The following is a 27,100-nucleotide window of genomic DNA, read 5'->3' as shown; positions in this document are numbered from 1 at the left end:
AAGACTTAAATAGACATTTCTCCAAAGATGATATACAACTGGCCAAGAAGCATGTGAAAAGATGCTTGACATCACTAATCATCAGAGGAATGCAAATGAAAACACAATGATATTAGCCCACTCCTATTGGGATGACTTCTATTAAAACAAAACAAAACAAAACAAAAAACACACAGAAAATAACCTGTGTTGGCAAGAATGTGGAGTAACTGCAACCTTTCTGCACTGTGGTTGGGATTGTAAATGGTGCAACCACTATGAGAAACAGTATGAAGCCTCCCTCCCAAATTAAAAATAGATCTACCATATGAATCAACAATCCCACGTCTGGGTGTATATCTAAAAAAATGGAAAGCAGTGTCTCAAATAGATATTTGCACACTCTTGTTCACAGCAGCACTATTTTTACAATAGCAAGAGGCAGAAGCAACCCAAATGCCCATAGAAGGATGAGTGGATAAACAAAATGAATGGAAACAAAATATAAATGTATTACATATACAATTTGTGTATATATATTTATATATACATTGTGTGTGTGTGTGTGTGTGTGTGTGTGTGTGTGTGTGTATCTATACACACACCACACAATGGAATACCATTCAGCTTTAAAAAAGAAAAAAATTCTATCATATCCTACAACACCACTGAACCTGGAGGACACTATGCTAAGTGAAATAAGCCAATCACAAAAAGACAAATACTGTAAGGTGGTAAAATGTATGTCATGTATTTTTACCAAAATTTTTAAACGTTAAGAAAAAAAAGTAAGGATCCTGTGGTATGAAATGGACCTCAGTGTCAGTATTTTTATGAGCTGAGAGATCTAGCATAAGTTTGTTCTTGTAAATATGCTTTGGTTTTCCCAATCATGAAAAGGGGATGATAAAATACTACCTATTACTCAGGCTTGTTGTCAGGATCAAACAAGATAATGTATGTAAAAGTGCTTACTACAGCACTTACTAGATAGTAAATTATTAGTATCTCTTAGCTATGATTGCTAGCTAAGACAACTTTAGGCTATAATTCCAGAATAATGGCTTTCATGGGATGAGGGAAGCAATTAAAGCTGGAATCCTGATAACAAACACATTTTTTCCTTCTTCCCTCATGGACCTCAGCTGGGACAGAGAGTGGCCTGATGAAGGTGTACAGATAGGATGTTTCTGGTTCTCTACCTATCTCCTCTAAGGCGGCCAGTTACATTCCTTGTTGGCCAAAATTTGTATATTTATCCCACTAAATTAACCAGATTAAAAAATAAAATGTATTTAGAGCATACCTCTAACTTCTAGAAGGATCTCAGAGCTTCCTCTCATAACCCCACAGAATAGGAGTACTCCTGGGGGTCAGAAGGGACAGAGTAGTATGATGTGATGCTGAAGAACAAGTTAAGATGGACAGAATTTCTACGCCAGTTCTGATTATGAAATCTTAAGCGGGGTTTTGAACCACCTCTGCCACAGTTTCCTCAACTATTAAATTTGGGTTATAAATGTGTAAAATAATCACTAGATTGTTGTATGAATCAAATGAGATAACCTATGTAAAATCACCTAGCATAATGCCTGGCACACAGTAAGCACTGAATAAAATGTGGTTAATGTTAACCAAGGTGATCCTTGGGCCATCGTTCTGGAGAGAACTGATGTGATGTAGGGAGCCATTAAACAAACCTCCATGTCTTTGTGGCAAGAAGGACATCCTCTCCCTATTGTAGCCTCCCTCCATTGCTTCTTTGATTACGTTTTGATTCTTTTGAGTACTCTCCATTTTTGATTCCTTTGATTACTCTCCATTGCTTCTTTTGATTACTCTAGACACACAAAGTGTGGAGTGGGGAGTTGGGAGGATATTCACAGCATTTATAGGACTAGGGAGAGTACTAGGACTACCTTTGCTCTAGAAACAGGGACAAATATTCTTTTTCTCCCTGAGTTGTTATAGGGAACTTTGTTCCTTTCTTTCGGAGTGCTACTTTCTAGAAGGAAAGAAAAGACCTTTTGCCTAGCTCAAGGAAGCTAAGGAAACTGCTAAGCTTATACTTAGCATGATGAGACTTAGACCTTCGTGGGGCCATAGGAGAATGACATCCTTAGGAAATTTCCATTTCTGCCCCTTCTGTCACTTTCCCTCTTGCTTACGATTTTCCTATCACATTAGCCTGGTTTTTGAAAATGCATAACAGTTTTATTGAGATATATTTCACAAACTGTACAATTCACCTAATTAAAATGGTTTTTAGTATGACCATAGAGTTGTGCAACCATCACCATTTTCTAGTTTTAGAGTATTTTTATTGCCCTGAAAGAAGCTCTGTAAATGTTTTTAGTTTTTATTTCATTTTTTAATTTTTCATGATATCCTCTGGTGTTGAAACTGATTTTAATTTCTTTTTATTTTTTTCATGATGTTTTAAATTATTTTTCTTTTTATTTTTTTCATGGTGATTTATTTTTCTTTTTTTTCACGATGTGTAAATGTTGAGCAATTTCTCCTGTGGGAGACCAGAATAGACCACCCTCAAATATGCCTCTTTGGCATAAGGATTGTCTTAAGCTGAAGGCAATTGAGAAAAAGCAGATGCAGGAAAGCTCTCTGTCCTCCCTCTTTTTGTCTAAAAACAGAATATAAATTTAGAAAGACAAAAGATACACCACCTCTCTCTTCTACCAGAGAGAACAAAGGCTAACCACTGAAGAAAACTTTAGATTCTCATAAGCCTTGAGATGGCAACGCAGAAATTTACATTAACAAGCTTTACTAACAAGCTTTTATGTGCCATTTATTTGCATTCTCACAAGTTATCACTCCTAGAGACTCACAGTCCTCTTTCTTTGTCTTGTCACTTCTCTAAAAATTGACTGTTGTTTGTTGATGGTGCTACATAAGGTGGACTTCAAAGCCACCTTTCTGAGAATTACTCATTCTCTGGGTATCTTCCATATTTATGTTATATATATTATATGTAATTATATATTATGTATTATATACAACATATATAATCTTATATAATATATAAGTACATATAATTATATATAACAAATATAAGATACATACTATATAACATATAAAAACTATATATTATATAATATATAATATATAACATTATATAATATATAACATGTATATAGAATGTGTTATATGCTTGTATTTATATAAGTATATAGTACATTATATATATAATATTATATATTTATATTTATATATTTATGGAAATATATTTATATATTCATATAAATACATATATGTGTCTATATAATATGTATGTATAATATGCATAATATGAATACAGATTATATAGATGGCAATAAACTTCCTTTTGCTTTTCCCTTGTTACTCTGCCTCTGCCTTTTATTACAGGGATCTGCTTTAACTGGAATTTATGAAAGTTGAAAAAAAAAATGATTCTTCCTTCCCTACACTGTCCATTCTCCCTTCCCCCAGGCCCTGGCAACCAATAATCTACTTTTTATCCCTATAGATTTGCATGTTCTGGACATTTCATATAAAAAAATCATACAATATGTGGCCTTTTGTGTCTAGCTTATTTCACTTAGCGTAATGTTTTCAAGGTTCATTCATGTTGTAGTATCTATCAGTACTTCCTTCTTTTATGGCTGAATAATTTGCCGTTATATATAATGGACACATTTTATCTATTCATTGGTTAGTGAACATCTGAGCTGTTTCTGTTTTTTTTTTTTTGGCCACTGTGAAACTATAAACACTGTGAATACTCATAGCTACTATGAATATTTACGCTCAAGTTTTTGCCTGAGTACCTAGCTTTTATTTTGGAGTATGTATACCTAGAAGTAGACTTGCTGGGTCACATAGTAACTCTGTGTGACTTTTTTGAGGAATTGCCAAGCTGTTTCTCACAGCAGCTGCATGATTTTGCACCTCTACCAGAAAAGTACAAGGGTTCCAAATTCTCTACTCCTTCCCAACACTTACTTTCTGTTTTTAAAATTGTTGTTATTATAGCTATCCTAGTGGGTCTAAAGTGGTATCTCATGCGTTTTTTTTTTTAAGTGTTATACTGTTTATTTAACTTAAAAAACATTTCAGCATTCTAAACATAGAAAAAAATAACAGAACGTTGCAAATCGTATTTAAGTACAGAAGGTTCTTGAACTTCATTGATCCAGTGGATCTTTACTGACAATTAAGAATTCTAGAGTTTGTTTAAAAACAGTTTAAAAACTACCACACTTCACTAAAAACAAAAAACCAAACACTTCTCATGCCAGCTGACCCCACTTTGTCCACAGCTAAGAATGGCAGCAGAATGCTATGTCACTATACCCCAGAAACAAGACCACCTGAAGCTAAATGGATGCCCATGCAGAGTCAACAGGTGGAGCCTCACAGCGGCACACCCTGAGCTACAGCCCCTCCAAAAGGCATCTTCCCCCACAGCTTCAACGCCAAGCAAGGAGCATGAATAGTTTGTCGGGATTGTTTTTTCTTTTTACAAATTATAGATATATGCAGTTGATAACTCAGCATTTCTAGCCAATAACCATAGACTTAATACCACCTTAAAAATAAAAAAAACTGCCAAAAACACTTTAAATGCCTTGACACACCAACTACAACGTACACAGAGTAGGGAGAACACCAGAGTGACTTTTCATTTTTAAAATGTTTGAAATATGTACAATTTGATACAGTTTCAGGATGCTCCAGATACCCAGCCACTTCATGTAAACCACTGACAATTTCTAGAGCACTTTGAGAGACTATACTATGATCATGGTCAAATTTTGCAATTAAGCTTAGTGAGGGCAACAGACACTTCTCAAATAAGAGATAAGTCAATTATGGCACTCTCCTACTCTAAGGTATTCACAAGATGACAGATAAACAGGTTTTTTTATTCCACCTCTTCCTCCTTCTCTTCCTCCTCCTCCTTCTCTTCTTCCTCCTTGTCTTCTTTGTCTTTCCCTTCCACCTTTTTCCAGGTAACTTTAGTGGGACCCTTTGCACCATCAAACTTTCCTTTAGACTTATAGTCAGCAACATCCTTCTCATACTTCTCCTTCAGTTTTGCTGCCTTAGTGATGTAAGGCTGTTTTTCCCTGTCACTTTAGTTAATCCACACCTCACCCACCTTTTTTGCCATGCCTCCAATAGAGATGCCAGGATTTGTGGATTTGATCTTGGGGTGGAATTCTGAACAGAAGAAGAAGAATCCAGACAGTGGCATTTTGAGGGCATTAGGGTCCTTCTTCTTGCCTCCCTCAGCTGGTCCATTATCCTTTATTTCCTGATCATAGTGTACTTTATCCACCTTTGTCATTTCATAAATTTGGTCTTCTCTTTCCCAGACATGGTCTTCTGCCTCTCAGAGCACTTCTTGGAAAATTCTACAAAATTGACAGGGACCCCTGGGTTTTTCTTCTTATGTTCTTCTTTTCACATCTGCGTAAACAAGGCATAAGCAGACACCTTGCCCTTTGGTTTCTTGTGGTCACCTTTAGCCATCCTGACTGTATTGTTTCCTAGTCCATCTCATGTGTTTCTATTTGTATTATCCTAATGACTAATAATTTTGAGCATCCTCTCATGTGGTTATTGACCTTTTGCATATATTCTTTGTAGAAATATCTACTCCAGTCTTCGGGGTGTTTTAAAATTAGGTTGCCTTCATGTTCTTTATATATTCTAGATACTAGGCTCTTATCAGATACACAATTTGAAAATATTTCCCCCCCCATATGGGTTATCTTTTCACTCTCTTGATAGTGTCCTTTGATGCGTAGAAGCTTTTAATGTTGAAGTCCAATTTATCTTTTTTCTTTTGTTGCTTGTGTTTTTGGTGTCATATCTAAAACACATTGCCTGATTCAAGGTCACAATGATTTATACCTATGTATTCTATGAGGTTTATGGTTTTAGCTCTTATATTGAGTTCTTTGATACATTTTAAATTAATTTCTGTATATGGTGTGAGATGAGGTAGAGGTTCAACTTTATTCTTTTGCATATAAATATACAGTTGTCCTTAATCTGCTTTTTGTTCCTTAAACACTTTGATCATTTGTATAACTTAAGGCATCCTCATTTGCTGTTTCCTTTGCTTGGAAATTTCTTACCTCTCTTCCTCATATGGCTGGCTTCTGACTTTTTAGGTTTCATGTGAAATATCACCTCATCAGAGTGTCCTAACTACTCCATCTAATCTAAAGTTGTCCTTATTCCCACCCCACCACTCTATCCTATAAGCAAATTTTATTTTTGTTTTAAAATTTATCTCTCTACTTCATTAATGTTCACTTGTTTTATTGGCTGTCTTTCCAACTAATAGGTGAGCTCTGTGAGAGCAAGGGTCTTGTCTGTCCTGTTATCATTGTATCTCCAGTCTCTGACACATAATAGGTGGTCAACAAATTATTATAGAATGAATGTAGTGGTCCCATAAGTAGTAGTAATACTAATAACAATTACCTCAAAATTATTTTGCTACTTAATGATTTGTTCCCATAGTATAATGATAATTTTTTAAATTTTTTAAACTTTTTCCCTAGGTAGAAGAATTAAGTCCTGAGAAGGGTGAAAGTGACTGCCCAAGGTGAAACAGGGAATCTTTGATTTGTGAAGCAATCCTCACAGCATTAATTTAGCTTGTGGTATCCCACAAGAGTAAAGGGAGAAAGACACAAGAGACATATGGTTTGAAGCTACTCAAGGCCAAATTCAAGGTGCTTGGACCTGCTTCCAGCCTCCCTGTATTTCCTCAAAGTTTGTCTAAATTCCAGAAAGAAAACCAGGTGGTACCAGAGTTGATGGCTCTTTGCCAAGCACAGCAAGTATCAGCCACTGAGTCGCCCCTTAGAACTCATTAAAAATGAAAAAGAATTGTTAAGGAAGCTGGAAATACTGCTTCATTTCTGGGTAAGATTGGTTTCTCACAGCTCATCCCTGGTTACCACCGGACAATAGTTGGTCGATACAGCACTTAAAGCTGAAAGGATATGTAACCACTTTGCCCCAGTCCCCACATCCTTCCTGAGTCACTTCTTCCTGAGGCACCTCTTGTCCTTGAGAAGCTGTGGTATGTGGGAAACAGGGTGGTTGGGGGAGGTCTGACCAATCTTTGTCTCCTTCACAAGTCCTTGTTTCTTTACCTATCCCTTAAGTGTGAGTGTTTCTCAGGGTTGCTCCTGTTCCTGGCCCTCGTATTTGACAAACACCTTTGTTCTATCATCTACTCGTAGGCTAGTATCTTCCCCATATGAACTTTCAGCCCGGAACTTTCCCCTGAGCTCTAGACCCATATAACTATGTTTATTGCATATCTCCACTAGGATGTACAGAGATGCTTTGAACCTAATAGCGATGCTGAACTCAATAATTTACTAATCCTCACCGTCCACTACCAGGGAGAAAGAGTGTGGAGAGGTGGGGATACTGCCGTGTGCCTGTGTTCTTATTTTAACGACGGGTATATCTATGCACAAATTTTCTCAAAGCAGAAATTTAGGATTCATAAAATATTTCTCCCTTTCCTTTACTCCCTTTTGGACCCTGCCTTCTGTCCTCATCGAGCCTCCAGCCTTTCTTCTTTCTCCAGGGTTTTTTTTTTTTTTCTGAATCTGTTACTCAACAGACGTTAAGAGCTCTGTGGCTTTGGAAAAGTCATTTAACTTTTCTAAGCTTAAGTTTCCTGCTCTGAAAAGGGGGGTAATGTTTATTTCATAAGTTTATTGTGAGGATCAACTTTACTATTCAAATTTTAGGAATCATTACTCATTAAAAGTCAAGTCCTGCTTGCAAGGATTAGGCAATGTTTGCCTGTAATTCCTAGCAAATATTCTTAATGACAGCCTCCTGGGCAGATCTTCTAAATGGAAGGCATGTTAGAATCCACCAATGTGCCTATTATTTCCCCAGAGATCAGAATTACATCCCAAGAAGTGATGAAATGAAGTTGTTTGGCTGTCAATTGCTTTACTCATTGCTGCCAAGAAAACATGGTTTATATCGCAGATCACTAGGCAAATGCCCAAATGTTCTCTGGGGTGGTCTTAAGCTAGCACCCGAATACTTAGCCAGAGAACAAAGCTGAGGTTCATAGAGTAGGGCTTTTCTTGTTGTATCATCTTTGCTTCCTGCAGCTGTTGCTTCATGGGATTTGGTGGGCAAGTAGTCTAGTTTGTAGCACTGTCTCCACCGGCCAGCCACTGGCCCTATCAGATTACCCCTGTAGAAAAGGTTGCCGTGTATTTCCTGAGCTCCATGTCTCATTTCCTGAGCATTTTTTTTTGGGGGGGGGGGCGGGGGACTATCTTGTAGCCTTCACTTTTCCTTCAGCCTCTAAGCCAGCACTGAAATGGCAGAAGACATGTTCATCATTTTAGCTCTTTTGATGTCCTTCTGTGGTGTGGCTGCCCAGGTCTTTTGGAGCAGCCTGGCTGCCTATACTATTCAGCAAAGCCAGGAAACTATTGCAGTGCTGTAATAACCAACGAGAGGCCTAGAAACCAAAGTCTTTGTGAGTGAGATCCCAAAATTGTCAAAGCTCCGTGATTTGCTTTAGGAGACAGAGGCAAGAACAATGATTTCTTGGTTCTGGAATGCTGCTTCTCTTGTTTCACTGAATTTTCTAAAACTGACTTTTAGAAAAAATTCTCCAGGAAATGAATTGGGGTGGTCTGGAAAATCAGCCATGCCACCAATGGCCACTCCTCCACATGATTTGACTGACTGAGAAGAGAGGGATGTTTATGTTAGAAAGTGTTTGAAAGACACTGATGGCTTTGTGGTAAGAGAGGCAGGATGAGGAAGAATAACAGAGGAAATACTGTTGAGAAAGTTGGTAGAGGATTTGTTCTTTCAGCTTTCTGGACCATCATTTGGGATACTGCCTGAAGAGTAAAATTCTACTCAAATCTTCACTAACTGGACCATGAGAGAGTGGACTTTCTGTTCCTAAGCTAACCAATCTCATAATTAGCTCAACATTGAGGTACTTTGAATACAGGGGCCCAAGGTATATAGAATTCTGATATATAGGACTTTTTAAGAGTTTTGTATTAACATCTTGATGGAAATTTTCACTAAATCTGTTTCCATTTATTTAATTATTTATTTTGAGATGGAATCTCACTCTGTCACCCAGGCTGGAGTGCAGTGATGCGATCTCAGCTCACGGCAACTTCCACCTTGTGGGTTCAAATGATTCTCCTGCCTCAGCCTCCTGAGTAGCTGGGATTGCAGGCGCCCACCACCATGCCCAGCTAATTTTTGTACTTTTAGTAGAGATGGGGTTTCAATATGTTGGCCAGACTGGTCTCAAACTCCTGACCTCAAGTGATCCACCTGCCTCGTCCTCCCGAAGTGCTGGAATTACAAGCATGAGCTACCACGCCTGGCCACTAAATGTACCAATAAAAACATATTGGTTTATATTGGTACATAATACATGTATGTATTTTCAGAGTACAAATGATAATTTGATACATTCATATAATGTGTAAAGATTAAATCAGGGTAATTGGAACATCCATTACCTTAAATATTTCTCTTTTCTTTATCTTAGGAACAATTACATTATTCTTTGCTAGCTATTTGGAAGTGTACAATAGATTAATGTTAACTATAGTCACCCTATTCATCTGTCACACACTAGGTCTTATTCTAACTGTATATTTATACCTATTGATCAATCTGTACTCATCCTCCTTCCCCGCTGGTTTCCAGGCCTCTGGTAATCATCAATCTACTCTTTATCTTCCTAAATCTGTTTTTTAAAAATTTACTTAAACATAAATATGCTTACAGAAAGATACTCATAGTGGTGTGAATATAATGCAATTTAGTTTAACTTACCCTATTCAATTTGGACCCAAAATTTGGTACATGATTTTAGTTAAAAAAGGATTTGCAATCTGTTTTATTTTCATCTACTATAAATATAATAAAAATCCTCCCTCAAAAGCTGTTAAAGCAGGCAGCAAGATCCATGAGCAAATTTATTTTTGGTTTACTTCTGAATAATACACAAATTGCACTGCAAAAGCTTAAAAGTTGGTGCAGCAAAATATTTTTGAAATGCATTTTAAAATATATTTTGAAACATATTGTGTAGTGGAGAGAAGCCTATGTGTAACATATGAAACAACTATAACAGCAATCCCATTTTTGTTAATATTGTGTGTAGCTTATAAAGCTACACAGACCAAGATAGAAGTAACTTCTTGAATCCGAGTTCCAGTGGTATGCTGGAGCTGGCTTGTAGCAGCTTCTAAGAATCGATGGTGCTTATCTCTTCCCAATTCTACTTTTACTGATGTCAAGCTGGTAGCTTGAAATTGGCCATGATGGGAGTATTTATACTACGGAAATCAGCAAATGCCACAAATTAGGGCTCTTTTGCAGTCCTCCACCTCCCACCTCCTGAAGCCAGTTACTAAATGTTTACCAACACACCACATCACTGCTTAACACTATCAGTTCATCCTTCGAGGTCAAAAAGGAAACTCAACAAGAGAGTTATTGGTTCTCATTTTTATATACTAAAGAAATATAAGTTTCATCTCTAGGTTTTCAATCTATAACTGAAACTAGAGTTTAGGCAAGGAGTACCTTCCATATCCAACCTGTATGGGTGAGAGGTCATGGAGTTCACATGATTTTAAATTTGCAAACACGTATATACAAATTTCCCAAAGTTCAAGGGCAATGGGACTCTAGAAATGATTTTTTCTTTTCTTTTCTTTTTTTTTTTTTTTACAAAATAAATGCTTCTGTCTTTGAAGACTACAACAGAACATACTGATAAGAGAAGAAGAAACTTTGACAAAAGAGGAAAAAATAACTTAAAATATGTTGGAAAACAACATCAACAGAGGTTCAAAGGATAATTAACAGAAAAATACATTTTCATAAAACTACCAAATGTTTGGCTTAGCTAAACTCCAGTGTGTTGCTAACTCACAGGGAATAGATTTTAACTAGTGTGGGTTAACTGGCACCTTAACAAAGCTGACAGTAAGCAGTATTTCTTTTTATTTCACCATTTTCCCTTCCTTTCCAACCTCTTTCTCCTCATAATCAATATAATGTCTCTACCATAATCTATCGATGTGTGTTTAACCAGGGGTAAACATCTTTTCTCTGTAAAGAGTCACTTAGTAAATATTTTTAGGCTTTGTGGACCATAAGATCTCTGTCACAACTACTCAACTCTGCAACTGTAGCGTGAAAGCAGCCATAGATGATACATAAGTGAATAAACAGTGGGAGTGTGCCAATAAAACTTTACAAAAACAGACAGCCTACTGGATTTGGCATGCACAGTCTCTGGCTTGCTGACCTCTTGTCTAGACTGCAAAATGCTGTGGGGGTGTTGATCTCATTTGGGAAATGCTATTGTATGCAACAGTGTTTGGCAAATGAGGGATGGGGATAGGGGCATATATCAGAATCACCTGTCACCCATATCTTACCCTTGCAGAATCTCTTATTCCAGACTGATCAAAGGCAGGATTTAGGTATTCCCTAGTTTCCTTTCCAATACCCATTTTAGCACCATCCCGTCCCCTAAATACATTACAAGAAGTGTTCCTTTCTCAAGCCTTTCCACATAATCTTAGGAAAGCATGGCTGAAGAGCATTTTTAATTGAAAACACATTAAGAGCCACAGATGCAAGCAATTTTTTTTTTCTGAGAGAGCGTTCAGCTGTTAAGAACAGGAAAGAAAACTTTGCCCAATAAATTAGATTATTATTTATTATACACTTAAGTGTCTATAGAGAAAAGAGGATAAAAAGAAGAAAGTAAAACGAAAGCAAAATGGTACTCTTCTTAGAGTTTCAAATACTGATAGGTTCCCCAAATGACAGGTGTAGTCACTAAGCAAAGGGCAATATTTACTGCTGTGCATAGAGTGGGGATAATCTATGTTTTATATGTCAACATTTTCAGCCATATCTCACACAGTTACTATGTGTCAGTTAATATTAACCTATTTTTAATGAAGGAGAGCCTAACATTTCTTTTTACATAATCCTATGTCTGAAGCAATGGCTCTTAAGGGAATGACAGTTTGGAGATTAAAACTTAGTTGGGGGGCTTACACTGCCAAAAGTCTGACATTCTACCTAAGGGGTCATCTGTGCTTCCCCCAGAAACATGATGGCCTCAGTAAGCCATGATTACAGATGGAAATGTGATTTATTACTGTGTTGTAGAACAAAACGGTAAAAATTGCTGATAGAAAGTTGCTAGATAGACAAATACATGCATTAATATGAGATTATATCACTGATAAAAGGCAGGATACAGGTGGTATACACAGAAGGCAGGAGAAACTTTGTAAGTTCATTAAAGAATCACGGTACAATTAATATGTTAACTTATGGACATATTTTGAATTATTGCCACAAAATGCCAGAAAATAGGCCTAATCACTTTTGTAGAATTCTGGTGAGGGAACTGGGCCATCAGAGAAGCATAGATACTTTGGATCAGTCCAGTGTGCTCTGTTAAGGGAACCATTCTTCCTTCTAATTCATTTGGATTTGTTCAACAAAGTGCCCCATTCACAGGACATGTAGGAGGGGAAAAGAGACATGTATGAAAATAATAATAATAACAATAATAATAATACAACGTAGAAGATAATAAGTTTCCTAAAATATGAAGTGTCAGGGACATTCACACGTGGGAAATATGACATCAGTTTGGAGTAGAACATCAGGCAAAGCTCCATTCATCTCCAGACCACTCAGCTCTTTTCCCAAGCAGAGGAGCAGTTATTAGTGCACTGGGATAAATTAAACACTGACTTTTGATTCTATTATTACTATAAAAATATGTTAGTTATTCCTTTCAATGTATGATTTCCACAAATTCTTAAATGTAAGCTCATTACATCTTGGAGCCAAAGATTGCTCTGCGGGAGCATCTTCCCCATCAGGCAATGGAAATCAGTTTGGGGAGAAGAGACTGTTCTGTCTTATTCTATTTAGGCATGTGTTCTCTCAGTCACTTCTAGCCACATGGGTCTGCTACCTACCATGGTAGAGATTATTTAGGTCATTGGAGGAAAATTAGAGATAATCTCTGTTCCTCAGCAGGCTTTTGGGCAGCAAGTGAGGAAGTAACATAACGCAGTTCAAGAGCGGGCATGCCTGTGCGCATGCGCGCGCGCACACACACACACACACACACACACACACACACACACACACACACAGCTGAATTGAATTGTCCGCTGTGAGGCTGGAGGTTTGGGGACTCTGTGCCCGCTAAGCTACTTTCTATTTCAAGTGCCTGTGTGTCTGAGACTGGGTTTGAAGCCTCCAGCGTGTTTGGAGTTAATCCCCATTAGGTTGGACTCCGCCCCTTTCTCCCAAAGGTAAAGCAAGGTTTTCAGGCATCACTGCAAAGGGCAGCTAGTATTCCCATCCTTGTTTAACAAGCTGTGAGGAGAAGTTGTTTCTGAGATCTGAGCCTGAAGAGAGGGAACAAGTCAGTCAGCCTTCGTGGTCAGAAGGTAAATATGCAACTTGGGCCAAATGCAATTCAAACAGCTGGATAAGAAACTGCTTTGCTCTCCCCTTGCTCAGCCCCCCTTCTCCCTTTCCTTTCTCAGGTTTCCTGTCCTTTCATCTCAAAGCTCAGAGAAGCCGTTTTCTACCCAAGGGCAGCCTGGTGCTTTTTTATTTCTTCATAGTCCGTTGTTTGCACAGAGGCTACGATGAATCAGGGCTGGATTCCTATTTCATATTGACAAGATTTGAGGACCTAAGGGTTAAGTGCTAGTTGGTTTCCCCAGGGGAGTTGGTAACCTGAGGAGAGGAAGTGCCTGTTTCTGGGAGTGGAGAGAGTGATTTGGTTATGACCTGTCTATACAAGTAAAAATGGATCCGGTTTGCTAATGTGGTAGGTTGATCTAGATTTGCCTAAATCTGAGGGGTTATGCGACGGAAATGGGGTAATGAAGTTAAACTGAAATGCAAATATTGAGGCCTCTCAGGCTGGAAATAAAAGAATGCATCCATTCGGTAAATATTTATGAGTTCCTACTATGTGCGCCAAGGCATGACAATTTCCAAAAGAACCTGAGATACTTAAACTACAAATCCATTCTTGCAAAGAACACTCGGCCAAGTGGTTTCATTTTGTCGTGGGGAACTGAAAATAGAACGAAGCCTAGGGGTGAGGAAAAATCACCCAGGGAGTGGTTGTGGGGAGAGAAAGGGGAAAGGAGAGACGTTCTAATTCTTAGATGGCTTCAAATCTTTTCCATTACTTATGAGAGAATAGGGTCTCTTTTCTGGTAGAAAGGGAGAGAATTGATACCTACTGTGGTGTTAGGTATAGTGCAGATGTTGTTTCACTTGAATTTTATGCTTAATCATTTCCATTTTATAAATGAAACCAAAACTCACAGATTTTAAGTGATCTTTTTATGGGCATATAGCCTGTAAGGGGCAGACTTCAGGACTCTGTCTCTGATCTGATTTCAAAATTGTGACTCTTCCACTAAAACAGTATTCCTCAATCATTAGTTCCCATTAGAATCAATTGGGGATTTTTAACAGTATGAATTCCCATAAATTCGAATTCAGTGAATCTAGGAGGGGGTGACATAGTCTGCATTTTGAACAAGCATTGAAAGTGATTCTAAATAAGCATTGAAAGTGATTCTGTTGAGAAACATTCTTGATATACCATGCTGCCTCTCAACTTCTCTGAAGTGATTGGAAAAGCAATCAGTCCATCTTCTTCCCATATAGGCCAGATTCACTCAATGGAAGTGGTCAGCTGTGGTGACATTTTATTTCCAGCTTATACAATGGGGTAGAGAGACTAATGGGCAACAATAACATGGCTGGAGTTTAGAACTTAACAGTGTCTTGCCAGGGATCTTGATAGGGGTAGTTTCTAACTAGCTGAGAGTGTGAGACAGAACTCGTAGCTAACCAGCTTATCACTGAAGATGATGGCACCTGTCTAGCCAGAATAAGAACTGAGATGAAGCTCTGTTATTGGCACCTCACTTTTAAAATCATAGGACAGATGGGGAGCTCAAGGAGCAGCATCTTGGGGAGAGGGAAGAAGAGAGAAGCTGATATGAAATTTGGGGAGGTTATTCTAGTTCCTACCTTTTCAGTCTCAAACTCTGGAGAAAGGAAATAGCCCAGGACCTGATGTAGAGGTTCTTTTTCTGAGCTCACTTTGTCTCTGCATCGTCAAATGTATTTATTTAGAGTTGATCACTTCAAAGTTATCAATTGCTCAGTTAGTCCTTTCTCTCCACTTAGTCTCTGGCTTCCTGCCTTTTAATGACTTACCAGCTTGTGAGCATTCCCACCTGTGGATGGAGAGATGCAAATAAACACATAAACTCACCCAACACAGTTTTACTAGTCTTTCTACCCCAAACTAAAAGAGGAGGGAAGGAAGAAGAAGGCCCAGAAAGAGGTTCAGCAAACATGAAATCTGAGGAATTTGAAATAAAAGACATAAGTCAAAAGAGAGATCTTCTTAGAGTCACCAAGGTAGAAATGGAAAATAAAGCCCTTTGAGTGAGTACATCGTGAGATGATTTCAGGCACAGGAGAACTCAGAGCACTTCTCATAATGGAGGTAGCCAGGGGAGAAGAAACCCCTGAGGGAGATAGGTAGCAGAACATGAGGAGAGAAATGTTGGGGGAGTAGCAGTATTTTTTTTTTAAAGCTTTGTCTGAAACAGACAGATCTAGCATGGTCAGGCTGCTCATATACCCAACTTGATATAAGGAGTCACATCAGTCCAACACGTTTCTCTGGAGCAGGACTCTATTTACCCACTGGAAACATATGCCTGCATATCTCGTTCATTTCCTAGGGAAGTCTCAACTCTGGGTAAGATGTATTTGTAACAGGATTGGCAGGAAGACAATGCACACTGTCTGGGGGCGTGAGGAGAAAGGCCTGTTCACATTCCTTTGCCAACACCAGTGCCAAGAAAGCTTCTCTTCACAGACCAGTCCTAAACCAGCAGTCTTGCAAGCATGTTTCTCTCAGCAGCTGTTAAGTCACTGACTCCCTTTCTTACCACTTCATGTTCTAGTCTTTAATTTGCTTACTGTTTTGCCTGTACCCTCTTACCCTGGGAAAGGCAGTGCTTTCCTTAACTCAGAAGTTGCACAACAAGCTCAACTGGGAACAAAAGGATTTGTGTCTTTTTCTGTGGGTACTGGGGAGGAGGTGATAGAGGAAGGAGTAGCTTTGTTTTTCTCCACCAAGAGAAATATAAAAGCAACGTTTCACTTTCACTGATACTTCATTGTAAGTGCCCATACATGAGCAAGTATACAAGAGAGTGAAAAAAAGAGTGAGAACAAATTATTAAAGGCTTGGCAATTGGACACCACAGGGAGAGGGAGAATGCTCATTATGGGGAAAAAGGCTAAAGATCTCATCTCCTGCTAGCAATCAAGTTGATGAAGGGCTCTCATCTGCAAGATGGTGGCTAGCTGTTCTCCATTCCCTCTGAGGACCCAACAAAAGGATCTGGCCTTAGGTTGCAACAAGCAAAGTTTATAAAGGCATGTGACAAATCATTTATTGACAGTGAGAGTTGTTAAGCTACTCAGAGATATTATAGATTCCCCTTTCCTAGAGTTCTTTAAAAGTAGTAGAGATAACCATTTGCCATGTGTGGGTTAGGTGGGTTTCCTGCATCATATAGGTTAAGGTGACTTCTACCCATGAGGCTGTGCTAGAATGGCTAGCATTCTCTCTAAAGATGAGCAAACATTAGGCTTTAGTAAGGATAGCAAATTCAGAACAGAACTCATGCTTTTATCCTATTTATTACAACTTTCTGGCAGCATTCACTGCATCTCATACAACCAATCTCGGAAACAGGCTTGTGACCCATCTAGCAGATTAAAAAATCCGAGGAATGAGGGATAATGTGACACCTAGAGAGAGAGGTTCAGCTGCAGTCCTATCAATGCCTGGTAACTCGACCACTCAGCAGGAGCATCAGGGTGAGTTCTTGGTTCCTGAAACCCAGTGTGGCTATTTGGCTGGAAATTCTAGGACAGGGAAACAAAGCTGTTACATACATGAAGTATACAACAGGAATTAAGATAGAATAAAATGTAGCATTGTTTGTGATTTCTAGTTATCTAAATATAAAGTGACTTAGCCGGTTTCTGGGAATGAACTTGGATTGCTTGGGAGGGTTGTCATGAAGGAGATTACTCCATTGCAGGTGGCATAACTAAAAGCATTTTCTAGAATACACTTCACTGTCCACCACATGTGAACATAAAGCAGTGTGTGTGAACAGACTACATGTGCCCTGCGGCTTCTCTATCCAGCCACAAGAGAAGTTGGGCTGAGACTCATATTGTGTTCAGAAACTATTAAGCAATTGGGTCTCTGAGATCTCTACCTTGACTCCATTCAAGTGAAGTCTATGATTTAGAAAGGTTTACATTTAAAGTATATAAACTTCCTATCTTCAATGTTTAATTCCATGGTCACTTTTAACTTTATATTGTTTGAGTCCTGAAAAGAGAATATTAAAGAATTATCTGTGGCAGTGATTCTTAAACTGCTGTCCATGGATCGTGCTAGCCCATAACATCTCTAGTCCTAAATAGGGTGACCATTTCATCCAAGGTTGTTTGGGACTTTCCTGGTTTTATCACTGCAAATTCTACATCCCAGGAAACCTCTGAGTCCCAGGGAAACTGACATGGTTGGTCACCTTAGTCATACATGAAATAAAGGCTATGAATTTTCTGTAAAGTTGAAAGTACTTCATCTAAATTCTGAAGGATAATGAGTTTTTCTAAAGCTAAACATATTTAATTTAAATTGAATTTTGAGAATTTGCCTTCCTATGTCTTGGCTTCAAAAACGTTACTTTTAAACTGAAATCATGGTAACAGTAGTTGATAGTATTGTAGTTTAATTTAACAGCTTCATTTGTCACAGGTGAGGACAACCATATATTACAACCCCTCCCCTCATTTCTACTGTAGTCTCGGTACTACACAGAGATAGTCCGATCCTCTGCCTTAAGTTCTCTGCCCCTCCTACTGGTTGTTATATTGGGACTTTTGAAAAAATTTTATTTTTCCATAAGTTATTGGGGTACAGGTGATATTTGGTTAAATGAGTAAGTTCTTTAGTGGTGATTTGTGACATTTTGGTGTACCCATCACCCAAGCAGTAAACACTGCACCATATTTGTACTCTTTTATCTCTCACCTTCCGCCCAACTCCCCAAAGTCCATTGTGTCATTCTTATGCCTTTGCATCCTCATAGCTTAGCTCCCACATACCAGTGAGAAATATGATGTTTAGTTTTTCATTCCTGAGTTACATCACTTAGAATAATAGTCTCCAATCTCATCCAGGTCGCTGCAATAATGACTTCTTTTCCTCTAGGTAGATACCCAGTAGTGAGATTGCTGGATCAAATAGTAGTTCTACTTTTAGTTCTTTAGGGAATCTCCACACTGTTTTCCACAGTGTACTAGTGTACACCCACCATCGGTGTAGAAGTGTTCCCTGTTCACCACATCCATGTCAACATTTACTGTTTTTTGATTTTTTGATTATGGCCATTCTTGCAGGATAAGGTGGCATTGCATTGTGGTTTTGATTTGCATTTCCCTGATCATTGGTGGTGATGCGCATTTTTTTTTCATATGTCTGTTGTCCATTTGTATATCCTTTTTTAAGAATTGTCTATTCATGTCTCTAGACAACTTTCTGATGGGATTGTTTGTTTTCTTTTTCTTACTGATTTGTTTGAGTTCATTGTAGATTCTGGATATTAGTCCTTTGTCAGATGTATAGATTGTGAAGATTTTCTCTCACTCTGGATTGTCTGCTTACTCTGCTGACCATTCCTTTTGCCATGCAAAAGCTTTTTAGTTTAATTAGGTCCCAGCTGTTTATCTTTGTTTTTATTGCCTTTGCTTTTGGGTTCTTGGTCATGAAATCCTTGCCTAAGCCAATGTCTAGAAGGGTTTTTTCAATGTTATCTTCTAGAATCTTTATAGTTTCAGGTCTTGGGTTTAAGTCCTTAATCCATCTTCAGTTGATTTTTGTATATGGTGAGAGATGAGGATCCAGTTTCATTCTCCTACATGTGGCTAGCCAAATTATTCCAGCGCCATTTGTTGAAAAGGGTGTCCTTTCCCCACTTTTTGTTTTTGTTTGCTTTCTCAATGACCATTTGGCTGTATTTGGGTTTTTCTGGGTTCTCTATTCTGTTCCATTGGTCTATGTGCCTATTTTTATACCAGTACCATGCTCTTTTGGTGACTGGCCTTATAGTATAGTTTGAAATCAGGTAGTATGATGCTTCCAGATTTGTTCTTTTTGCTTCATACTGGGACTTTTGATCTCCAGGTGATGATGTCCATGAGGGACATTTGGAGTTAGTTTTGACTGCAAGTGCTGAGATTGAAAGAAATCATGTTCTTGCCCTGACAGTGTTTGCACTATGTTTGGAGAATTTGGGTTTCCTTCTGTCTTCCCTGGAATTCTTTCCTGATTCTTCAACTTTTTTTTTTTAATTCTCTATGGGAAATCATGGAGGCTTTTAATTGTAATACTTTTGGGGTAATACTGTAGGGGAAGCCTTCAGGTAAAAGAGAAGTGAGAAATTATGGCCTTGCCGTTGAATCACTGTACCCTTGGGTAGGTCACTTGTCTTTCTGAAACTCAACTTGCTCATTTGTAAATTTGGGATAATATCTTTCTTACTAACCTAAGAAGACTGTTGGGCAGAGGACATACAATAACGGATTTGGAAGGGATTGTGATGACACAGCTAATAGCTGTTTGTCAGCTTGTTTCCTCTCCTCCTCTGGCCTGGGCTTCTTCATCAGGAAATGAGTCTGTAACGGAGGGCTGCTTGCACTTTTTGTAATCTTACAAACTCTAATATAACAAGCAGAGGCATTACCTCATTGCGGCCAACCATACCTGCTGTCTAACAGCAATTACTCAAAACTAGTTCCACTTCTCCCCCTGTTGCCTTTCAATCCCTCATCACATCTTTCTCTCATTCCTCCCATTCTCAGCCACAAAGCCTAATTCCCAGGGGCCCAGCTCAGGGCACTTTCTTCCCAAGCCCTAACATTCCAGAGTAAGCACCTGCAATTTACGATCTCTGCTCCCTTCCTGCACAAAACACATAGCACAAAATACATATGTATCAAGAAGGGAATTGTGGTTGAGTAAAAAAAGAGCATTATATTAAGAATCAAATAACTGGGCTCTGATCTGGCCAGTGTACCTCACTAGCCCTTCACCCTTGAGTAAATCACTTCCTCTCCATATTCCCATCTGTAAAGTGATGGAGAGGGAGTAGTTTAACATTGCGTGGTAGAAAAGTACTGGCCTAGGCATGTGCAGATCAAGTTTCTGGTTCTGATGTTGCTGCTTGCTTACTCTGTGACTTGAAGAAAATCACTTCCTCCTTTACTGGGCCAAATTCTCCCATATGTAAAACAAGAAGGTTGGATTAAATGATTCATTAAGTTCCCTACCCATCTGGAAATTGAATGATTCTATGAAATGGCTTTCACTAAACAAACGGGAATTGAACTGCCTGCTCTGTGTCAGGCACTGTTTGACGATGGTTGTGAAAGGGCTCATGACTGAGACCCTGAGACACTTAGTACCTCTGCTGCTTGTTCCTGTCAGTGTCTAAAATTAGGAATGTGGCAATGACCCCATACAGCCAGTTCCTGTACTTCCCCTGCTTTGGGTCCCCCAACCTCCTTCCCTGTCCTCTACACCACCACATATAACTTTAAGCAATGGTGGTGAATCATGGAGAAGTTTTTGAAACATATTCCACCATCTGCCTGCTGGAGACATTCACAGTCCTGTCATCAAGCTGCAGTGTGGTCTCTAGCCAGCCCAATAGAGAAACAGGCCAGAAAGCAATGGCAGATTAATGGAGTTGGGAGGAAAGTTGTTGATTTTTGAAAGAGGGGTCTGTGAAAACCATTTGTGAGCTGAGCTGAGGAATTAGATCTGGAAAGACTCTCAGTGTCTTGATTACAAGATTACTTGTTCCAAAAAGGACCTTGAAAGGTCCTTACAGCTATATGTTCCTTCTGCAAGGTAGGGAGTGCCTGATCCTGATCTATTTCAGAATTTTGAGAAGCTTTTTGGATTATATCCAGCAAAGGACGAGGAAGCTTTTCTTAATAGCCAGTCCAGAGTTAACCTCTCCTGGTTGGAAAGTTGCCTCCCATTTCAATTGTGGGAAAAGTGACTGATCAGTGCTCTCTCAGTGACAAGCACAGGGTATGAAACTAGACACCCCTTATTTTATTCTATCCATTTTAACCTTGCTGATGCATCCCAGTTGAAAAGCCCACACTAACACACTGCTGGACATCTTACCAAAGTCAAATGGGAACAACCTGGAACTCCATGGCGAGGTCTCTTTCCCTCTTACCCCTTATAGTAGGGGCAGGTCCTGCTAAGTTGTCTTCCTTCTCCTTCACTCACTGAAAACAACTTTGTTCCTGATCCTCTTCAGATATTGCCTCCTTCCAAGCTACCAGGCCAGGAAGTCCATTCAGCTGGAAGCCGGGACAGCAGCCTTGTTTTCATTTAGTCTCCTTTCCTGCCACTTGTTCCACGATGTATGTCAAGAGTTAAAAGCTGTCTGATCCGGCTGTATTTGAGTTGGCAGAGCAGACCCTAATTCAGTTATCTGGTTCCTCCATTGCAGCCTAAAGACCATAGAACTCTAAATCAGGCAGAAGGAAGGGAAGGTGGGAAAAGTACTGAAAAGCAAAATCCCACAGGGATCCAAATGGTCCTTGAGAGAATAATCTTATCCAGAAGCAATGAACAAGTGGCACATAATTGAGCCCCAGGACTGGCCAACCAGATGAAAAACAGGCCAGTGGAGCCTACATGGTAACTTACTGCATTTGGTGCTGTGATCCAACTCATCTCCCCATCCCTGCAGAGAAACCTGTGACCATGAGGAGCAGCCTGACCATGGTGGGAACCCTCTGGGCCTTCCTGTCCCTTGTTACTGCTGTGACCAGTTCTACCAGTTACTTCCTACCTTACTGGCTCTTTGGATCCCAGCTGGGGAAGCCAGTGTCATTCAGTACATTCCGGAGGTGCAACTACCCTGTGCGGGGAGAGGGACACAGTCTGATCATGGTGGAAGAATGTGGGCGCTATGCCAGCTTCAATGCCATCCCAAGCCTGGCCTGGCAGATGTGCACGGTGGTGACAGGTGCCGGCTGTGCTCTGCTACTCCTGGTGGCACTAGCTGCTGTCCTGGGTTGCTGCATGGAGGAGCTCATCTCCAGAATGATGGGACGTTGCATGGGAGCAGCGCAATTTGTTGGAGGTAAGACTGTGCTTTTAGGATTGAGTGGGTTGGGTAGCTTTGGGGCAGGGAGGAGTGGGGAGTGTAGCCTTATGGGGAAACCCATTCTCATCCCCTTCACTTTGTCCAACTCTAAGGCTATGAATGAAGTCTCCTTTAAAATTTTAGTCTAGGACTTCCCAAAGTGCAATCAATATCAGAGTTTTATTCACAGTAAATTTGGCTAGTAGGCAGAGTTGATATCTGTTGTTTACCCTCTATTTTTGTTACCTTCATCTGCCTGCAGGTAGCCCATTTAAAAACATTATCTATTAATATATCTGCCTTACAGAGGCAGCAACATACACTCTAGTATTACTGCTCCAATATAAATTTAATCTCTAGTAGTCCTGCTCTCTAATAGTTATCTCAGAGAACAGTGATCTGATAAACACATACACACAGGTACAAATTACTAACAGTTCTCATCAAAGAAATACACCTCTAATAGTGAAATGCTAGGTATGAGACAAACTGTAGATGACTACTTATTTGGAACACATCTAAGGCTAGCCCTGTCTGGCAACTATTAGCAGTCTACCCAGATTTCTTGTGACCTTGACCCACCTTACTTGTTATTCCCCTCATTCAGGCTCCCCCTAACTTTAGTGAAGGGAACCTGAGATACTGGCAGTGTGTGGACGGGCTAGAAAAAAACAAAATGCAAAAATGGGAGACTTCAGAAAGACGATGAGAGCTGTATAATTTGAATGTCTGAGAAGAAAAAACAAATTTAGAAAGACAGGAAAATATATATGTGAATATTTGACTATTTTGCAAAACCTAGATTAGGCACTGGGAAAAAGTGCTGGTAGAATCTACCGCTGAAGTTTGTTGTTACAGAGTTTTAGAATTATTATCCAATTCATTATCATTATTATCTCCATTAGCATGACAGTGTGGGTCACTAGGGCCAGGAAACTTGGATTTCACTTCTGTTTTTTTCACCAAGTTGCTGTGTGACCATAGTGGGAAAATGACATGACCTTTCCTATGCTTCACTTCCTTTGAATTTGTCCCCTGGTGATATAGTCCAGATCTGATCTTTCTTTCTTCTGCCCAATGACTGCATTCAGGTGGCCTTGGAGTGACATGGCAGTGATGAGCTAAGACAGTGGTTCTCAATGGGGACTACTTTTGCATGCCCCTCCCCCTGGAAGACATTTGGTAATGTCTGGAGGCATTTTAAACTGTCACAACTTGGGGAGGGTTCTACTGACATCCAGTGGGTAAAGGTGAGGGATGCTGATGAACGTCTACAATGCACAAGACGAAGACAACACTCCCCCACAACCACAAAGAGGTATCCAGCCAAAATGTCAATAGTTCCAAGTTTGGGAAACCCTGGGCTAGGCTACCATGGTTTCCTGGCCTGATTATGAAAAGCATCAGACTCTTTTTGTAATACCAATTAAGGTGATGCTTTCTGGTTTCCTCTTTTCTCAGACTTTAAAAGTTTTAAATCTGAATTACCATTCTAGCCTCCTTCATTTCTGATTTTTCCCACCGTTTAGCCACTAATGGGTTTTTAGCCACATTGGAATGTATAATTAGGTTAGTTTCTTCCCTTTGAAAACTGTAATACTACACCAGTTGCTAAGGCTGATCTAAGCCAATTATCTTAGCCGGCTTTCGAAGCTCCATGGGTATTACAAATAGTTCTTAGGCTTACCTTTCACTTTTATTTTTAAACATGCTATAATTAACTCAGCAGTGCTATGAACACATTATTTCAGGAAGTGACACTTGGCTGATAGGGCAGAGGGGTCATCCTTGCAATTCGTATTCATAGCCCTGGAGCCCAGTTCCGTGCCTGGCACAAAGCAGATGTTCAGTAACTGTAGAAAGAATGAATGCATGAATGCATGGCTAAGGCAATATCTAGCATATGTTGGGATAAACTGAATGTGTGAGAGCTGGATTAGTTCACATCTTTTCCTCTTTTTCCAGGCTTCCATGCAGGGATGTTAGCACCCTGAGTTCTCATCTCTTCTGACAAAAGAGTGACAGTTTAGTTTCACTTGTATTTCTAAGAGTTTCCAGCAGAGTGAGGAGGGGCTGACTGTCAAGAATCAGAAAGCCTAGCAACAGCCTCCATCCGATTCCACACATTAAAGCAGCTCCCATACCCCCAGCTTGCTTCCTCTTTTGGGCTCAACTGAGACTTTCACAAAGCATTCGTAATTCTCCATATGATGTATTTCAGTTGATTTCACCTACTAGGTATAGAAACTCAAATGAAATTGTTGATGGGGGATGTGGGAAGGTAGTGGAGATCTGGATATTCACAGCTTGGGTGGGACAGAACTTTGAGTGGCAGGTATCATATAGAGGAAATAAAAACATGAGCATCATTTTACTTTCACATGATTCTGCCATTCTATATCCACAAGAGCCTTGCTCATAGGAACATAGTCACAGTGTTCACATGTAGATGAGGGTCTTTAAAGCTCAAGAAGAAAATGCCATTTGGCAGTAATCCTACAAATCTTCAAGACCCTGGGTGTGCTACCAGGTTTATCCCTGGGCAGGGAATTGATATTGGGACAGATCGCTAGACATCCACAGCCTCCCCATCTGTAACACCAGTCAATTAAGAACCATTCCTGCCTCCTTTCTAGAGGCTGGTGGCTCTCCAGGTTATATCAGATGTGAAAGAATGGTGAGGGTTGCTTGGATGAACTTACTAGAAGCCCCTTGGCATATGACTGTGACCTAAGGATCTTTGGACATCTTCGGCCTGACCCTCTGAGACAGGATTTGCCAGTGGAAGGAAACCATGGCTGGGCAGCATTTTGGGCCCAATGGATAAAAGACAGTAGGGAAAGAGTTTGGGAGATTAAGTTCAAACTTGTGTAGCTGAGGAGAATTGATTTTGTTGCTTCAGGCCTGGCCGCTTCTCAGCAGCTAGTGCATTAACTGAAATACATTGGAGGAGGAGTCAATTTCTGTCAGGTCTGGTTTCTCTCTCCCAGACCCCAAACCACTGAAGAGATGGAGTATCCATTAAGAACTACCCCCTCCCCCACCTGACTCTTGTTCCCCCATTTGGCGGCTGCCCACAGAGATGAGTTGTGGGAAGTGGGAGAGACAGGAAGAAATAAAGAGCTGCTGGCCTGACTCATACTCAACAAGGTGACCTGATGGGGCCCATGGGTCCCATTTGCTCCACCTGTAGCTGATCCATCTGGACAAGCCTCGGGTCCAGAGAGCCTTCCACTGGGACCTCCATGCCCTGTTCCAATCAATGAAGGAAACACCTGGCCAGGAGATTATTTCAACACTGGGGATGCTGAGATTTCCAAACAGCTGGCTCCCAGTCCCTGAGAACATGGCCATTATTCACATTCCCCTGTGTATGCATATGCAAGATGCTTATGAGATCCTCTATCTTCAGTGAGAGCTAAACAAAGAACAAATAGGTGAGTAGTAAATATAAGGAACTTCTTGGCAGGAAAACAGTGTAAGATCTTGGATCAGGTTACTCATGGGAGGCCAAAAATCTTTCTTGACCAAGGAGTGTATCAGAATCACCTGGGGTGCTTAAAAAATGTGAGCTTTCCAACTCTCTGGTCTTGTTTCCCATTTTGACATACACAACAACAGGTGTAAGGCTGCACATTTAGTGAAATCTCCCCAGTGACTTTGATGTGTATGTGTGTTCCCTTTCCCCAGCCCAAGGGAAGATCACTACCCTGGACATTATTTTTTGTTGTTAAGAGAACAGCATTCAACACACCAGTGCTTTTCCCCGTATAAGATCCTAACATTATATGCTTCAAACTGAATAAAAGTTGCCGTTGGAGGCATATCACTGAGAACTTGATTTCAGGAAGAGTGCCATGCTTCTAAAAATCATTATCATCTCTGGAAACCATTTTTTTTTTCCGGAAAATCTTTCAAAGTTTCACCAGATATCATTTTATTTATCCTTACCATGCTGAGAAAGGATTATGAAAGTGATTTTCTGTTTGGGAAGTGGTATTCAGGGAAGTTAACCCACTAGCAAAGACTTATGTAGCAAATTGGAGCAGAGCTGAGAATATGGTCCAGGACTCCTGACTCTCAATCCTGTGCTTCATACACTGATGCTCTTGATTTTTTTTCTTTTCTCTGTTGGAAAAGAAATGCTATCACAGTGTTTTCCAGAGTGGTCCATGAACCACTTGGATTAAGAATTACCTGGGGTGCTTGTTATTACAGATTCCTTAGTCCTACGGACTGCACCAGGGCCTGCTAAAGTGCATAATATACAACCTCTCATGCTCATATGTTTTTGAAAATATGTTATAAAATATTTCAGATGTACTCACTAGTCTGTGTAAGAAATGGAATATTAGCAATATAGCTGAAGCCTCCTTTATACCCTGATCACATTCCCTTGTCCCCACTGAAAAGGTAACAACTGTCTGGGAGTTGTTACTTACTATTCACTATCATGATTCCAGGACACACTAAAATTTGAGAAACTCTGCTCAGCCTTGTTTAGGGTGTTGCTTCTTTCTGGAATTCCCTTTTCCTCTATCCCTCCCTGTAAATATCTACCTATCTCTCAAAGGCCAGGTCCAATGCAGCCCTTCTGTGAAGCCTTCCCTGATCTACTTTTGACATCTTTAGCAGGTATGAACTATCCTGTAACTCCAAGAGGAATATGGGGTAGAATGAATGGGGGAGGTAAGTGAAGGAACTCCCTAGGAAGGGAAAGC

General features: G+C 39.8%; 1 protein-coding gene and 1 pseudogene across 6 annotated transcripts in view; one reads left to right on the top strand and one right to left on the bottom strand.

The window, feature by feature from the left end:
* The window catches only part of LHFPL1 (LHFPL tetraspan subfamily member 1), a 140,146-nt gene that overhangs the window by 71,354 nt on the left and 41,692 nt on the right, over positions 1 to 27,100 (top strand). For 3 of the 6 annotated variants that reach the window (XM_021932542.2, XM_009198151.4, XM_021932540.2), the window contains exons 1-2: positions 10,756 to 13,514; positions 21,543 to 22,376. In XM_021932542.2, the coding sequence (XP_021788234.2) occupies positions 21,926 to 22,376 (451 nt within the window). In that variant the 5' untranslated portion in view covers positions 10,756 to 13,514; positions 21,543 to 21,925. Of the gene's footprint in view, positions 1 to 10,755; positions 13,515 to 21,542; positions 22,377 to 27,100 lie in introns of those variants that run through there. The other 3 variants (XM_003918161.5, XM_021932539.2, XM_021932541.2) reach the window with 3 other exon arrangements.
* LOC110742104 lies at positions 4,617 to 5,496 on the bottom strand (annotated as a pseudogene).

This window comes from Papio anubis, chromosome X (assembly GCF_008728515.1).
Source record: "Papio anubis isolate 15944 chromosome X, Panubis1.0, whole genome shotgun sequence".
Classification (NCBI taxonomy): domain Eukaryota; kingdom Metazoa; phylum Chordata; class Mammalia; order Primates; family Cercopithecidae; genus Papio; species Papio anubis.
The sequence above is the reverse complement of the archived record's forward strand: the minus strand, read 5'-3'. Positions and strand labels throughout refer to the sequence as shown.